General features: G+C 33.4%; 1 protein-coding gene across 18 annotated transcripts in view; it reads right to left on the reverse strand.

Annotated features, from left to right (window-relative positions):
• The window catches only part of LOC129798856 (probable nuclear hormone receptor HR3), a 194,883-nt gene that overhangs the window by 12,403 nt on the left and 168,173 nt on the right, over positions 1–14,307 (reverse strand). For 8 of the 18 annotated variants that reach the window (XR_008751471.1, XM_055842287.1, XM_055842288.1 and 5 more), the window contains 6 exons: positions 11,609–11,869; positions 8,535–8,687; positions 7,799–7,902; positions 3,889–4,035; positions 3,311–3,554; positions 3,037–3,187 (listed from right to left, as the gene is read on the reverse strand). Coding sequence is in view for 15 of the 18 variants with exons in the window: in XM_055842287.1 (XP_055698262.1) it covers positions 3,037–3,187; positions 3,311–3,554; positions 3,889–4,035; positions 7,799–7,902; positions 8,535–8,687; positions 11,609–11,869 (1,060 nt within the window). In the remaining 3 variants the exon portion in view is untranslated. The remainder of the gene's footprint in view (positions 1–3,036; positions 3,188–3,310; positions 3,555–3,888; positions 4,036–7,798; positions 7,903–8,534; positions 8,688–11,608; positions 11,870–14,307) is intronic. The other 10 variants (XR_008751473.1, XR_008751472.1, XM_055842290.1 and 7 more) reach the window with 3 other exon arrangements.

Consider the following 14,307-nt stretch of genomic DNA (forward strand, 5'->3'; position numbering starts at 1 on the left):
GCATAATCTGAGCAATAAAATGATGTTTTGACAAAATATAGATATAGGGGAGACCGGGGTACTTTTAGCCAGCAAAGAGGCTTTTTTTCGCGCATGATTTGTGAAAAAATGATAAGGTTTGTCTAATATTTTTATATTTGATAAGTAGCTTTAGGATATTGGCTATATGAAACAGTGTAGTTCAAAGCTCTAAAATCCTTGGCTTTTTCTAGAGACGACAATGAAAAAAGTATGACACATTGGCTACACGTGCCCCGGCCTGGATAGATATGGCCACTTTTGGAGTGCTAATTGCCACGAGTTTTCCAGACGAAATTTTAAACTTGAGATACCAAATACTGTTTCGCTTGATACACTGAAGCCCACTAATGCTAAGTGTCACTTAAAGCTAAACAAAAGGGCCTTAGCCGACTTTTTTATGACATTTTTGTAATTGCGGTAAAATAAATGAAAACATCCTGAAAAAATCTATTTCACAAATTGCTCATCCGAATGGCAATATTGCTTCGAATATCAATAGTACTTTTTCATCTAACAATTACCCATATATTAGTGAAAAATCATTGATAGTTTTAGCCCGCAACGGAAGAGTGGCTACAACTGCCCCGAGGGCTGTTTCAGTGTTTATCGTCTTTTATAAAAAATTGGATAATTATTATCCAAGTGAAAAATATTTTTTAATTAGGTTTATTAAACCACAAACGAGGTAAAATTATGAAATCATGACTTGAAACTCAGAAAACTAAATGCTGGTCTAAAAGCTGTAACATCAAAATTACAATTTTATTCCCATTTTATAAAATTGCTTCTAAAGTGTAGGATGACAGGATCAGACACTTAAATATTTCTGGGAATATGGGGATGTGTTCCTACTTTCATTAAAAAATACTTTGCTCAACGCACATTTCAAGGGATATGAGAAAAATTCACTGTCTACTTCTACCCCTGGCTAATTGTACCCCGGTCTCCCCTATATGTCCTCAATAATTATGCCGAAATAATCATCAAAATCGGTTGAGCAAGAGTCCAGATAATTGAGTTTATATAATATGAAAATTGGTTTTTCGTCTGTGGCGCCCCTAGCGTTGATCCTATAAAGTACAAATGTTCTATAAAACTGCAGTGCTGTGCGAGACCTTTAATTTGCGCCATCGCTTGTCAAAATCGGTCAAATAGGTCAAAAAGAACCTGCAGGGGGGATGACATTAGCTCTGAAAAATGCGACCGATTTTAGTGTAAATTTTTCCCTGTTTTCGTACACATTTCACGAGATACCTCCAAAACTACGTAGGTTGCCAATTTGGGGTTTTCGGTTGCCCATTCCATATTAAATTGGCTTTTATTTTGCATTTATATTTTTTGCTAATTCATTTTACACTTACAGAAAACAGCTAGTAAACCCAAATTTTTTTTCGGCGCGCTAGTAACATATGGGAAACATAGGAAATATTATGCCCCTGAGAACCCGATATGGCGTTTAGAATTTCGTAAACTTTGACCCCTCATATCTACGATTTTATTTTAACCACAGAGAACCCACGTTACTTTTTGTAAACTTCATAGCCTAGACTACAACACTCTAAAATTTGATTAACGTGCCTAATAGTGTTTTTGAGAAAAATGAGTTTGAATTGGTGAGGCAGCGCCACCTGTGGTGACTTTTTGAACTTTCATCAGAAAGTGCTCATTGAGACGAAACCAAAAACCTAAAATTTAGCTCAAAATGTTAATTAGAACGGGAGATAGAGGCCGGTCGATTTTCGAACTTTGACCCCTTATAGCTCGGGTCAGGGGTTATGGATCGACTTAAGGTTTTTTTTTGTTTGATAGGTATAATCAGCGGCTACAACATATTAAAATTTGAGTCCGATGCGCAATGGAGTTTGTGAGTTATTTAACTTAGAAAATTGAAAGTTTTTCTTTTAGCGATAGTTTTATGAACTTGTGATGTTAGAAAGGGAAGTGACATTTCACGAGAGCTTTCCAAATTGCCATAATTTTTTTTTAATTCTGACAATTTAGAACCGGAGTTATGGCTATTTTAAAAAATTTTTTTTTGGACTCTTATAGCTCGGGTCAGTGAGGTCAGGACCTTATATTTGGTACTGAACGAAAGCTGTAAGGGTCAGCTATAGCATACTAAAATTTGAGGCGATCGATGCCATGGGGGCGGAGCTATTGAGAAAACGAAAAAGGGGGGTATTCAAAATGGCGGAAGGGAGGATTGGGAGTCAATGCACGAGGCTGCAATTTTCACCCGATATAACCTTTGCCGAAAACCGCAAGTCGATATCTCTCTTATCGTAGGAGATATTAAGCTCCAAAGAGTGGCCGAACGGACGGGAACGTTTTTTTTTAGTAATCCATATATTCGTGATCAGGAAGTGGCCAAACACATTTTGGCAAAGCTTGGGCCCGATCTGAGGACATGAAATTTTTGTAGGATTATAGTAAGTGATATTGTGAAGAATCTCACCTAATACAATATATTTCCTATAGGAGGAAATGGGGTTACTTTTAGCTGTAGGGCTACATTAAGATGCGATTCTTTTTCGTATATTTCTAAAGAAAACTGGACTTAAACGCATTGTGCGTTTCATAAAACAAGCGATGATGAATCTAAATTAAATTATGGTAAGACCCAGCTTTCTTTAGAAAATGTCGAAAATTCTTATTCTTGTATGGGTTTTTATTTGTTATTTTCGGTCCCAATCATAGCTCAGCGTTTATGGAACCTAGAAACGATCTTAACTTTTTGAGATTAAGTTTTTAGAATATTTTATTGACACTAGCTCCTCTAGTGTCACTCTAAGGAAATTTGAATGTTCTAGAAAGTTTACATAATCAATTAAGACTTTAATTTGAACACAAAATAGAAAAATATAATGACGAGAAGGGTCGTTAAATTTAAAGCGCAGATTTAAATTGATTTCTAAAAATAGACAAAAATACTGCATTATTTGTATATTCTTGTAATTTTAACATCACTGTTCCAAGAAACAAATTAAGTGCATATTCTCTTCTTGGAAAACTCACCTAAATGTTGGAATTTTATTGAGAAGTGTGTCCAACACCGTGACATCTCCCTTAAGCGGTGCATGATTTGATTCTAGTTCTTGTCGTATTGCTGACATGCTCATATTGAACAGTCTTTGAATTTCCGTATTGCCTCGGACACCATTTCGTTCTGGTACAAGAAATAAAAAGAATAAAATAAGAAGAAATAGAGAGAGGGGGAGATAAGAATGATTCAATAGAATTGCCAAGGTATAATTGAGTATCCAGGTGGATAGAAATGTATTAGTCTCACCTGGCCACAGCAACACAAGACTCTGATAGAGTGCCAATTCAGTTTCTGTGAGTTTAAGTTCCGCAATACTTTTTGCAGTCTCAAAGATAAATGCAACTAATTTCATCTCAAATGAATCAGAGGTATAGAAGGCCTCCTGTGGCAACATGACATCACCATATAGAACAGCATTTTGTGAGAGATCCATCAGTCGTGACATCCTTACGATGGCCAATTCGAATGAGCCAGTTTTCAGCAGGAGAATCTGCAAAGGAGAATTTCACGAAAAAAACAAGGAACGACACGCGAACCAAAAGAAGAAAAAAGAACATGGAGAAAGATCACTCTTTTTTTTGCTTTCACATTTTTTTTGGTAAAAAAGGAATGAAGATGAATTTTTTTGATGTGAATATCAATTCCAAATTTATAATTTACTAAGAAATATGATCTTTGGACTGAGAGAAGGAATTAGGATTGGATTTCGATTGGGGAATTTTCTTTGAAGGAAAGAGTTTGAATATTTGGTAATGAGATGAATTTTATGAATGTTTTTTTTTTAATGAACAAATGATTGAATAGCTTGAAAAGACTTTCATTACCTGATCATCTTGACTTAACCTCATAAAACCAGGTATGAGTTTGGCGAATTCGATGATATTTTGTATCATTGCTGTCAACTTTTCTGCACAATCCAACCACAAGTCCTCCTGACCCAAATTCTTATAGTACAATATCCGAGACATATCCTGAGGAAAAGACATAATATCAAAATACGATGAAATCGATAATGAAAATAGTTAATTTCTTAATTCATAGTGCGTTAAAGTAATTTACAGTTCCGTGCAATAAATGCTCTAAAAATAAAAAGTTATGAAAACTTGTCGCTGATCTTTTATAGAATTTGGTTTGCTACTTCCAAAGATTACTTTAATTTTTATCCATTACATTATTATTCTGAGAAAAATTTTGTCTTTCAAATTTGATTTAAATAGATCATTAAGATCTTTATCGCACAAATGTTTCGTGCAAAATTCATTATAGGGAAGGCATTCAAGCTTCGCACACACTCTAGCTTCGCAAATTTCATATTATCCGTATTATCCCATTTTCCTTTAATAAAAGTTTTCGGCAAATGTATGAGTTAAGACTGCTATTAAAATATATTGACATTAGGTCAGATTCATTAAAGTAATATATGGGAAAATAGAAAGTTTTCCCCAAGCTTTACGTAAAAAACGTAATCATTAAGCAATTATTTCCAAAATAACTGTTTATTTTAAATAAATTTAAATTTAAGGTTATAAACATAAGCTGTCCATTGGTTTATATACCAAACAAAATTTATTTCAATATCGACCATTCAGAATAAAAGTCGAACAAGTCGATTTGTAAATCTAATCTATGTAATTTTTAAATATCAAAAATCCTATACTCTGCATGTAAAATCTCTGCTTCAAATTACTCTCCTGTAAAATGTGCCTACTGCGAGTTGTTCGTGTCTTATACAGGCTTCAGACCTAAGGCTTAGCTATCTGGCTTAACTCCTCTAATTCGTCATCGAGCACGATTTTTTTAGGAAATTGTTGTGTAGGATTGAATATTAAGGGCAAATGATCCATAAGATTTTTAAAAATAAGAAGTAATATTAAGATTTTTGAGACCTTCGGGAACTGGGCTCCAGTCTGAAGCCGGTATTACTCTGAGTGGTCGATATTTGCTGTCAACACAATCTGTAATTACCAGTAGAGATCAGAAGAGAAGTTCTGATCAAGATGGCTTTCTTAAGAAGAATTGAACATAATAATACGAAATGTGTTCAAAAATGGCTAACGCGAGTCATTAAGGTTGGCTTCAGTAGAAGAGTGCCGAAGGACTGACAAGTTGGGGTCATTGTACCCATATTCAAAAAAGGGAAACAGAAAAAGATTGCTCCAATTAGGGAAATTCCTCTTTTTGATTTTGCCTGGCAAAGTGTATGCTTAAGTCCTTGAGAGAAATGCCGTGAAATAGTCGACCCCAGACTGGGTGAGGAACAATGCGGCTTCGAATCTGGTAGAAGCACCACGGATCAACTCTTTACCCTGAGGATGATTGTCGAAAAGGCTTGGGAGTATGCAATTCTTTGCTTCATAGATTTGGAAAAAGAACATATATGACCGAGTACTGAGAGAATAATTTTGGGATGTATTGCATGAGTACGGACTGGATGAGGAATTGGCGGTAGCCAGTCAGTCATTGTACAGAGACTGTAGTAGCTGTGTTCGTGTAAACCATGTCAACGGATCCAAGTCGGAAGGTTTTCAGGTGGGTATTGGAATTCACAAGGGGTGTCTTATGATGATAAGATTATGGAACTCAGTTGAGGGCGGAATATCATTCGTATTGGGGATTTCAGGGTGACCTATCTTCTCTTTGCAGATGATTTGGTCCTTTTTTGATCTTCCGAAGAAGAGCTTCAGCGTACACTTGACCGATTTGTAAATGTTTGTGCCGAAACAGGTATGAAGGTGAACGAGAAAAAGTCGGAGGTAATGGTGATTTCTCAACAGCCTGTGCAATGCACCCTACATGTTAATGGAAAAGGATTCACACGTGTGGAAAAGTCCAAGTATCTCGGGATGTTATTCATGAGTGATGGTAGGTTGATCACCAAACTATCATCGTAAATCGGACGAGCTTCTGAAGTAATGAGGGAGTCGTTCGGCTAAATTTATTGGTTTTTAAAGCTGTATCCATTCCTATTCTCACCTATGGCCATGAGATTTAGGTAATAATTGAAAGCTAGCCCACGGCGAAGTGTTTTTTTTATATGGAGCTGTTTGAAGCTAACTCACAAATTAATTACAAACTCAGCTTACACTTCTCAGAACAAGACCGCATTTAGACAGATATATAGTATATTTATCCCTCTTTACAAGGCTCAGAGTCTTGTACACAAGGACCACGTCAATTTTGACATATATCATGTAATGGTCAAGAGTGCATAAAAATTCCCATACTCATTTGTATGTGAAAGTAAGAAATTGGCTTCAACTTTGAAGGACACTCGCCGAGGACTAGATTGAAATTATAAGATTGCGAGTACAAGCTGCCGAGATGAGGTACCTCCAGGCGGTTAAGGGAATCACTCGTCGAGATCGAATAAGGAACGTTGAAGTTCGTGAAGAGCTGCTTTTTTTGCGTTGAGAAATCACAACTTCGATGGTATGGACATGTTCAGGGTATGAATAGAAAAAGATTTCCTAGAAAATCTATGCAAGCCATTGTGAGGAGGCGTCGACCTCGAGGCAGACCTAGGACAAGGTGGCTGAATCAAATTCAGAACCTTGCCTTGGAACGCTTTGGGATCGAACCCGAACATTTTATTGAAGTGGGGGAGGATCGACAGGCGTGGGCTGCCAATTTGGATATCATGGACCCGCGACCCCAATAGGGATAAGCGGTTGAAAATGATGATGATGTTCTAAAAAGTAAGTTTCTATTCCTAGAACTAAAAATCCCCATGAAAAATGACATTTTGTCACGATTAAGGAGATAAAGACCCCATCGCCGGAAGAGTTCGAAGCCATGTCAAAAAGTGCACATCAGAAGGACTTCGAGTATTGGAAAAAAAACTTAAGCATAAGTGCTTTATATCTGACAGGGATTACTTTGAGGAAACAGAATAGATTATGATGAATAAATAGGTATTTCTAGAGAAATATAAAAAATTACCTTACAGTACCTAAATTCACACACCTCGTATACAACAAAATCCCATGAAAATATGGGATCTTCTGGAAGAAGCAAGAGAGATGTCCTGAGCAAAATAATGTTTTACTATTCATAAAACAGGCTAATTTTAACAGTTCTGGATTTTAAAGAATATCAGCAAAATTACTTTTGCATCACTTGACGTTTATCGGTTGTCAACCGATGTAAAACGATTCATACGTCACTCTAAAGATCTCACAGAAAAGGTTTAGGAGTAATAGTATTGATTTTCGGGCAAAAATTATTTATTGGATCATAACTTGCCGATTCACAACCGAAACGTTTCCGGCAATTGCTAAGGGTTTCTCTATATGAGTTACCCCTCGAGTAGAGGATATAAATTAATAAAATAAAGAATAATAATTAATAAAATAAAAGTCCTTATTCCGTGATAACTTTAAAAAATTTACTACTAATACACTAAAATTGTATAAAAACTTGTTAAATATATTGCCTTTTTCCACATAAAGCGCCTATATGATATTGTATGCAATGCTAGTGGCAATAAAAGGGAATATGAATAAACATGAATCATTGGATAATATTACTAGTGCAACAAAATTAATATTCCATTCAACGGCTGTTATTTATAGTTTCACTAGACTTTCATATAATAGTGAATTTGAGTGTTGGCTTTTGGTTGGGGGAGGTGTGAGTTATCATTTATTGCACGGTTCTGTAGACTAATAGGATTTCCTTTTTTTGAAACGGAGCGTACAAAGTGAATAGCAACAATAGTTAAAATCTTCAACATACCTGCGGTTTCCTAAACATATCATGAACTACTTCTAACTTGAGATTTGTGTTTGCATGCGCCTCAGCAAGTGTTTTAATTAACACTTCATTGATGTCACCTTCGGCTGCAATAGAAAGGTCAAAAGTTTCACATTAGCACTATTATCAATTTTTTTTATCAAAAATATCCCTATTTAATTACAATTTAAAAAAAATATGAAATTGAGAAAATTGTAACAGAATTTATTTGTTTGTTTTTTTTTTCATTTATTGGAATCAAATTAAAATTCTGTGACAATTATTTTGAATCTGATTACATGAAACAGAGGATATCACACTGAATAATATTAAATAAATTAATTACTGAGGAATTATTTGTTATTATATTGATATTAAAAAAAAAATAAAAATAATTATTTGCAATGTATTTATCGTATCATGCAAACAAGCAAATTATGTTGAATCGAATTCAATATTTTTCTTTCACAAATATTTGCACAAATCACACGATATTAAAAAAAGGAAACATAAAAAATTATCATAATATGAGAGAAAATCGAGAGAATGAACAAATAAAAAATAATTTCGGGTTGTGGAGAAGGGATGGCAAATGGGATTGGGGGGTTCGGTGAAAAAAATAAATACAAAAGGCAGAGAAAATAAAAATGAATCAAAGGAAAATAATAGAAAATAAAATTGTTGCAAGAAAAATCTTTTCTTTCTTTTTTTTTGGAAGGATCAAATAGCATCTTCTTACCCCATCTTGTATGGGAATCACAAGAGCTATCGTCCTCTCCAAATGTGGTTATTTGAGTTATTTGGGCATTCTGATGTTGGTGGCTCTGGGAACCCGAACCAGGAGGATTTGAATCACCATGGCAGCACTCAGATCCTCGGCGTATATTGTTGCCTAAAAAAATGTATCCTTCATCTTTTTAGCGCAAGACACGTGAAAACACGAGACACATGGAAAATCCTCCCACAAAAATAGTATATAAGGTATATATATCTAAATGGCAAGGCATGACAATTTTTCTAATGCGTCCAAAAAAATAATTATATAAATAAATTTATCATTTTTTGCTTATGTTTTTATTTTTTGTTTTCCAAAAATCTAATAAGAGGCAAAACACATCATTCTCTGTTTTTTTTTTCAAACTTATTCTTGTCCTTTTTTTTTGTTTCAGGGACGAAAATATTACATTACGAAAGAGGCATTCCAATTTAAAATGTCATTCCAATTTCTACGGAAAATTTTCAATATAACGAACAAAAAAAAATTGTGAGAATTTCTACGCAAATAAACATGGAAAATAAGACACCATCGAGGAGACATACTTTCATACAAAAGATATTCAATATAGAAAAATAATAAATATTATTCAGCAATGTTGAAATTTTTTTCCTTCAAAATATTAAACACCAACTTCTTCAGAGGCTTCTTCAGCTGATGATAATAATGAAAATGAAAATGAATTAACGTCTTGCAGAATTTAAAAGATTTTAATTGGATAGAATTCCAAGAGGAAGGTGAATGTTTGGTTCATTTAATGAAAATTTACAAAGGGTGACTGACTGACCGAATTCTGGGCATATTCTAAAATCATTTTAAGGCAGAATCACATTGACCGACAACACCTTACAGAACCCGTTAACCCTTTAAGGACAATTGGAACACCGGTGTCCCATAAAGAAAATTATTTTTCCTGACTACCTAAAGTTATTTTTTCCTTATGTTTGTACGTTTTTGCAAAGTAGAAGGTTGAAGAAATCTAGGATATTTTTTGCAAGTCGCTAGCTATTTGCTATACAGTAAATTTTTAAGCTCAAAAATGACGAATTTTTAAATTCTCATCTTGAAAATTAATTTTAATTATTTTTTATACTTCCAATTTTTTTTTAACCAAAACCGTTTTGGAAAAGAAACTACAATACTCAAACATAATATTTTTCATTAGAGTGAAAATTATCATTCATTGTTATTGTCAGAAAAATTACTTAAAGTTTTGGGCTATTTTTGTCCCTATCGCTCATAGAGGTAAAAATACACCGAATCAGACTCTGTTGAATTTTCTAAGGCTAGATGTAAGTCTTTTTCTGATTTTGTCTATCGGTTTCATTTTTATTGCGTATTTTCGATCCGCTAAAACTGTCTCGTCGTTAAAGGGTTAAACTGTTTTATCACAATTTATTAAAGAAATCTAGCTATAACAAGGTGATAAAGAGAGCTAATCTAGTATCACTTAAACCGAGATTTTACGATTTTGTACAGAAATTGTAAAAAATTTAGAATTATTTTTTTAAGCAAGGTTCTCACTATACGCGTACTTTACACTAAATTATATTAAAAATGAACACAGCAATTTGTCGATTTTTGCGCAAAAACTCATTCGCTTTAATGGTAAGTGTGTAAATATCTTACGATTTTGCAATCTCTGTGTAAAAACTGTGCGATTCTGAAATTTCTGAAAAAAAACTCGCGACAGATTGTGATTTATCGAGAAAAGCTGCACGATCTTGCTATTTCTATAGAACTAATTACGTGATTTTGCCGATTTTGCCGATTTTGCCGATTTTGCCAATAAGGATTCACTCAAATAATTATTTTGGTACCATCTGCCGAGCAAGGCACTCCCATGTGTATTAAGATAAACGAAATAACGATTTAGCGATTTTTGTGCAAATATCACGCGATTTTTCGAACTCTGTTTATTCGATTATTACACAATGATTACGCAAATTTATGTACTTTCATTAAAAATCGCGCGATCAAACGCGTGAGAAAGCTCGTGATTCTTTGGCAAAAATCGCAAGATATTACGATTTGTGTAGAACAAATCACGCGATTTTGCCGATTTCGCCATTCACGCCTTAATTAGCCTTTTTGTCACATCTGCCTAACCTTTCTCCACGAGTATTCTCAGGTTAAGAAAACGAAACGTAATAAAAAAATAAGCCCAAAATGTAAGACATTATATAAACGAAAGAATGATCTATAAAAATTCCACCATTTACACGAGACACAAGCCACATTATCCGGTTTTAGCCAAAATTCTTTACAAACTCCTCTTCTGTGGTTCGTTTATTTTTACAAAACTCCTATACCAAATGACCCGTGCCTGCTCTAATACCTTAGTTTCTTCTACACATTAAAATGTTACCATTTTACTTATCTTAAAAATTTTCATCCTTTGAGTTTCCACACAGAAATAAAAGCGAAAAGACTTTTTGCTTCTGACGGTTTAAGAACATAGGATAATCCGAAATATTGTAGGATATTAAATTCAAAATAATTTAAAGTAATACTCGTAATATTTTATATTATGACTTTATACAACATTAAAAATTATATTTTGTTAAATATAAAATTCTGTTGCAATTTTAAAATTTTTATTATCAAATACATCAATCTTTTCCCAGTAAAGACATGTTGTAATTAATGTTAATGCTAATAAAGCTACCATAACTCAGCATGGATTACTTTTAAAAGAATGTTCACAGAATATTCCAAAATGTATTATTATAAGTCAATTTATTCATTGCAATTGACAAGAAACGGTAACGGTTAAAATTCAACGGTCAGTTTGATTCTGTCTTAAATCCAAAATTGTCACAATTCCTCTTGAAACTCTTACTGATAAAATAATAATGAAGTGATAACAGCGGAAAATGAGAACGCCAACAGAACCAAAAGAAGAAAAAAAGAAATGATTAAAATGATCAACTTCTAGAATATTACTTTTGCCTAAAATTTTTCTTTTGCATTCAACCGCAGTCTTTTGAGGAAGAAGAAAAATTTAAAAAAAAAAGAAAATTCATTCGAAAAATCACCTGCTGACGCTCCTTGAACTTGAACGAGATTTGGGTTAACCATTTGACTATTTGGTGAGTGCAAGAAAGTCGTGGAATCGACAAAATTGCCAACTAAATTGTCAACACTTTGGAGTGATTCTTGCTTTATGGTGACAATTGTACTTGAATTGTTTGTACCATTTCCGGTGGTTGTTTGATTGTCCGCCGTGGCACCTGGTTGAGCCACCGCTGTCGGTGTTGGTGGCGAGGAGGAGGATTGCTGAGGGCCAGAACTGCTGGCTGCACGTGAGACAGCACAAGAGAGGAGACATATGGGATAATCCATTAGTTTGGGAGTTGGGACAAAAGCTACATATCACATTGGACAGACAGCTAAATACCCATCAAGAATACCCACCCCCACCCACCCACTCCCCAAACTCTCAAATCCAAAAGAAAGCAACAGATTCATCATCAACATCCCACTGAACGAGGACAAAAACAAGGGACTGCTCGCTGTGTATCGAAAATATAAACAGAAAATAATGTATTTAGAGGAATTTAATTAGGGGGAAATACTTTTTTTTTTTTTGATAGCAACGATAGCAACAGAAGATTGAGAAAAATTCGGGATTTTTAATCAGAAAAATTCAATAGAAGATTATTCTTCTGAAATATGTTAACTGTACTACATCGGATAAATTATAAGGAATTATGGAGTTTTAAACTTTCTTTTTAGCTATCATAGAAACTCATAGAAGAAATTAACATGGGCTGTTCTAAGAAGTTGTAGAAGTTTGCATAAAATTCATCTAGGAATTGTTGTCAAAGAAATAATTCATACGATTGTAATTATTTCTCTTGATGTTTCTTTGAATACTTCAAAGATTTCTTTTTGGCTTAAAAAATAACACAAACTCGAAGTACACAAAGTTTAATGAAACTTTTAGCAAATTCATGTTGTACAGGATTGCTTTATTTATTGGAACTTGCTGTAATTTTGTGCAAATGTTGTTGAAATTAATACACTGAGAGAAATCCTAAAAAGTTAAAATAACATTCCGGAAATGTTAATTTTGCCCTGCATTATTTATCCGAAATCGGTGTAAATATTATGCTTTTTCGGTGTATTATGGGTTAAAGTTACCCTTTTTCATGTTAATTTTACACTTAAAAAGGTGTAAAATTAACAGTAAAAAATGTTGATATACTTTTACACCTAAAAAGTGTTAAAGTTACGTGGAAAAAAAGTTAATCGCACCCTCTTTTTTTCTCAGTGTATGGTGAACTCCTATTTTTAAATGGTTTTTATTAAAATATTTTATTAAAATTTTTCTCCTATTTCTAAATGGAATTGAGCCTTAGGGCAGAATCACATTGACAATAAAATGCTCGCCGTAGCCTCACCGTATTTCGTTAATTTGCGCATTTTCATTGCAATTCTTACGCAAATTTTCCATTACCGTATTACCGTATCCCATACTTGGTGGCATTAGGTGAAAATAATACAAGAAAATTGAAGAAATAAAACGAAAATTCCATAAACGGTGAGCAAAAAACCTGTAAGAGAAATTAATTGTACAGTTTTTTTGCTCACCATCTATCGCATTTTCGTTTTATTTCTTCAATTTATTATGAGATAAGGTAATACGGTAATACGAAAATGCGTAAATTAACGAAATACGGTGAGCATTCTACTGTCAATGTGATTCTGCCCTTATCATAATGTAATTTAACTTCACAATAGGTTTGTAAAGCTAAATAATATCACAATAAGGTCCAGTTTCGTATAAAAATGGGAGATAAAAGCCGAATTTTAAAACTGCTTCAATTCAAAGGCGCCCCATTTCTCCTTACAGCACGATTGCAATAGTGTCTATCCCAAGTTTAAACACCTTTGAAAAAATATATAAATATTTTAAAAATAATAAATATTTGATATCTGTTTAACTTTGGAAAAATATGTAAAATTCCATCGTAATGCGCTTCTTCCGTGAACAAGATGGAGAGCAATATTTTGGCTTTTGTAATTCCCAAAGGTTCCCAAAATTGGGTAAAACAATTGAAACCTCAGTGAAAGCTCTGCAACAGGATATCTTTGAATGTTTGGTATGCAAATTATGAAACAGATAATAAAGAAAAATTATAGATATTAACATACAAAATTAATATTAATAATAAAAATAATAATAATAATTATTATTATTAATATTATTATTAATTATTTAATGGTGTTAGTTCAATGACAAATGAACATGTTTTTCTTTGTGCTTTTTTGTTCTTAATTTTGTTCTTAGATGACGCTATTAACTATTCACAAAATTTATTTTTAAGCTTTTGTACGGAAAAAGTCAACCACATTAAACATTTTTCAAAATCTCTGCAGCTTTTTGTCTGGAGATCAAAAAAAATTTAAACAAATATTTGTCAATAAAGCTCTCCGGCGCATAATTTTATTAAGTGAGTTTTATTAAGGGAGAATCCGAAATAATTTTAAAAGAGTGAATTAGTGATGTGCTGGTCACACTAACGACTTATGCCCAGCGCACAATAACATTTGTTTGTAAATATGTTTTCAAATTTTCTATAAGAGCGAGAGAGATGACTAGATCTAGATCTCACTCACTCTCATTGTAATGTCAAAAACATGTGTAATAAACAAAAGTTATTGTGCGTTGGGCATTATGCCCAGCGCACAATAACATTTGTTTGTAAACATGTTTTCAAAATTTTCTATA

The sequence above is a fragment of the Phlebotomus papatasi genome, chromosome 1 (genome assembly GCF_024763615.1).
Source record: "Phlebotomus papatasi isolate M1 chromosome 1, Ppap_2.1, whole genome shotgun sequence".
Lineage (NCBI taxonomy): Eukaryota > Metazoa > Arthropoda > Insecta > Diptera > Psychodidae > Phlebotomus > Phlebotomus papatasi.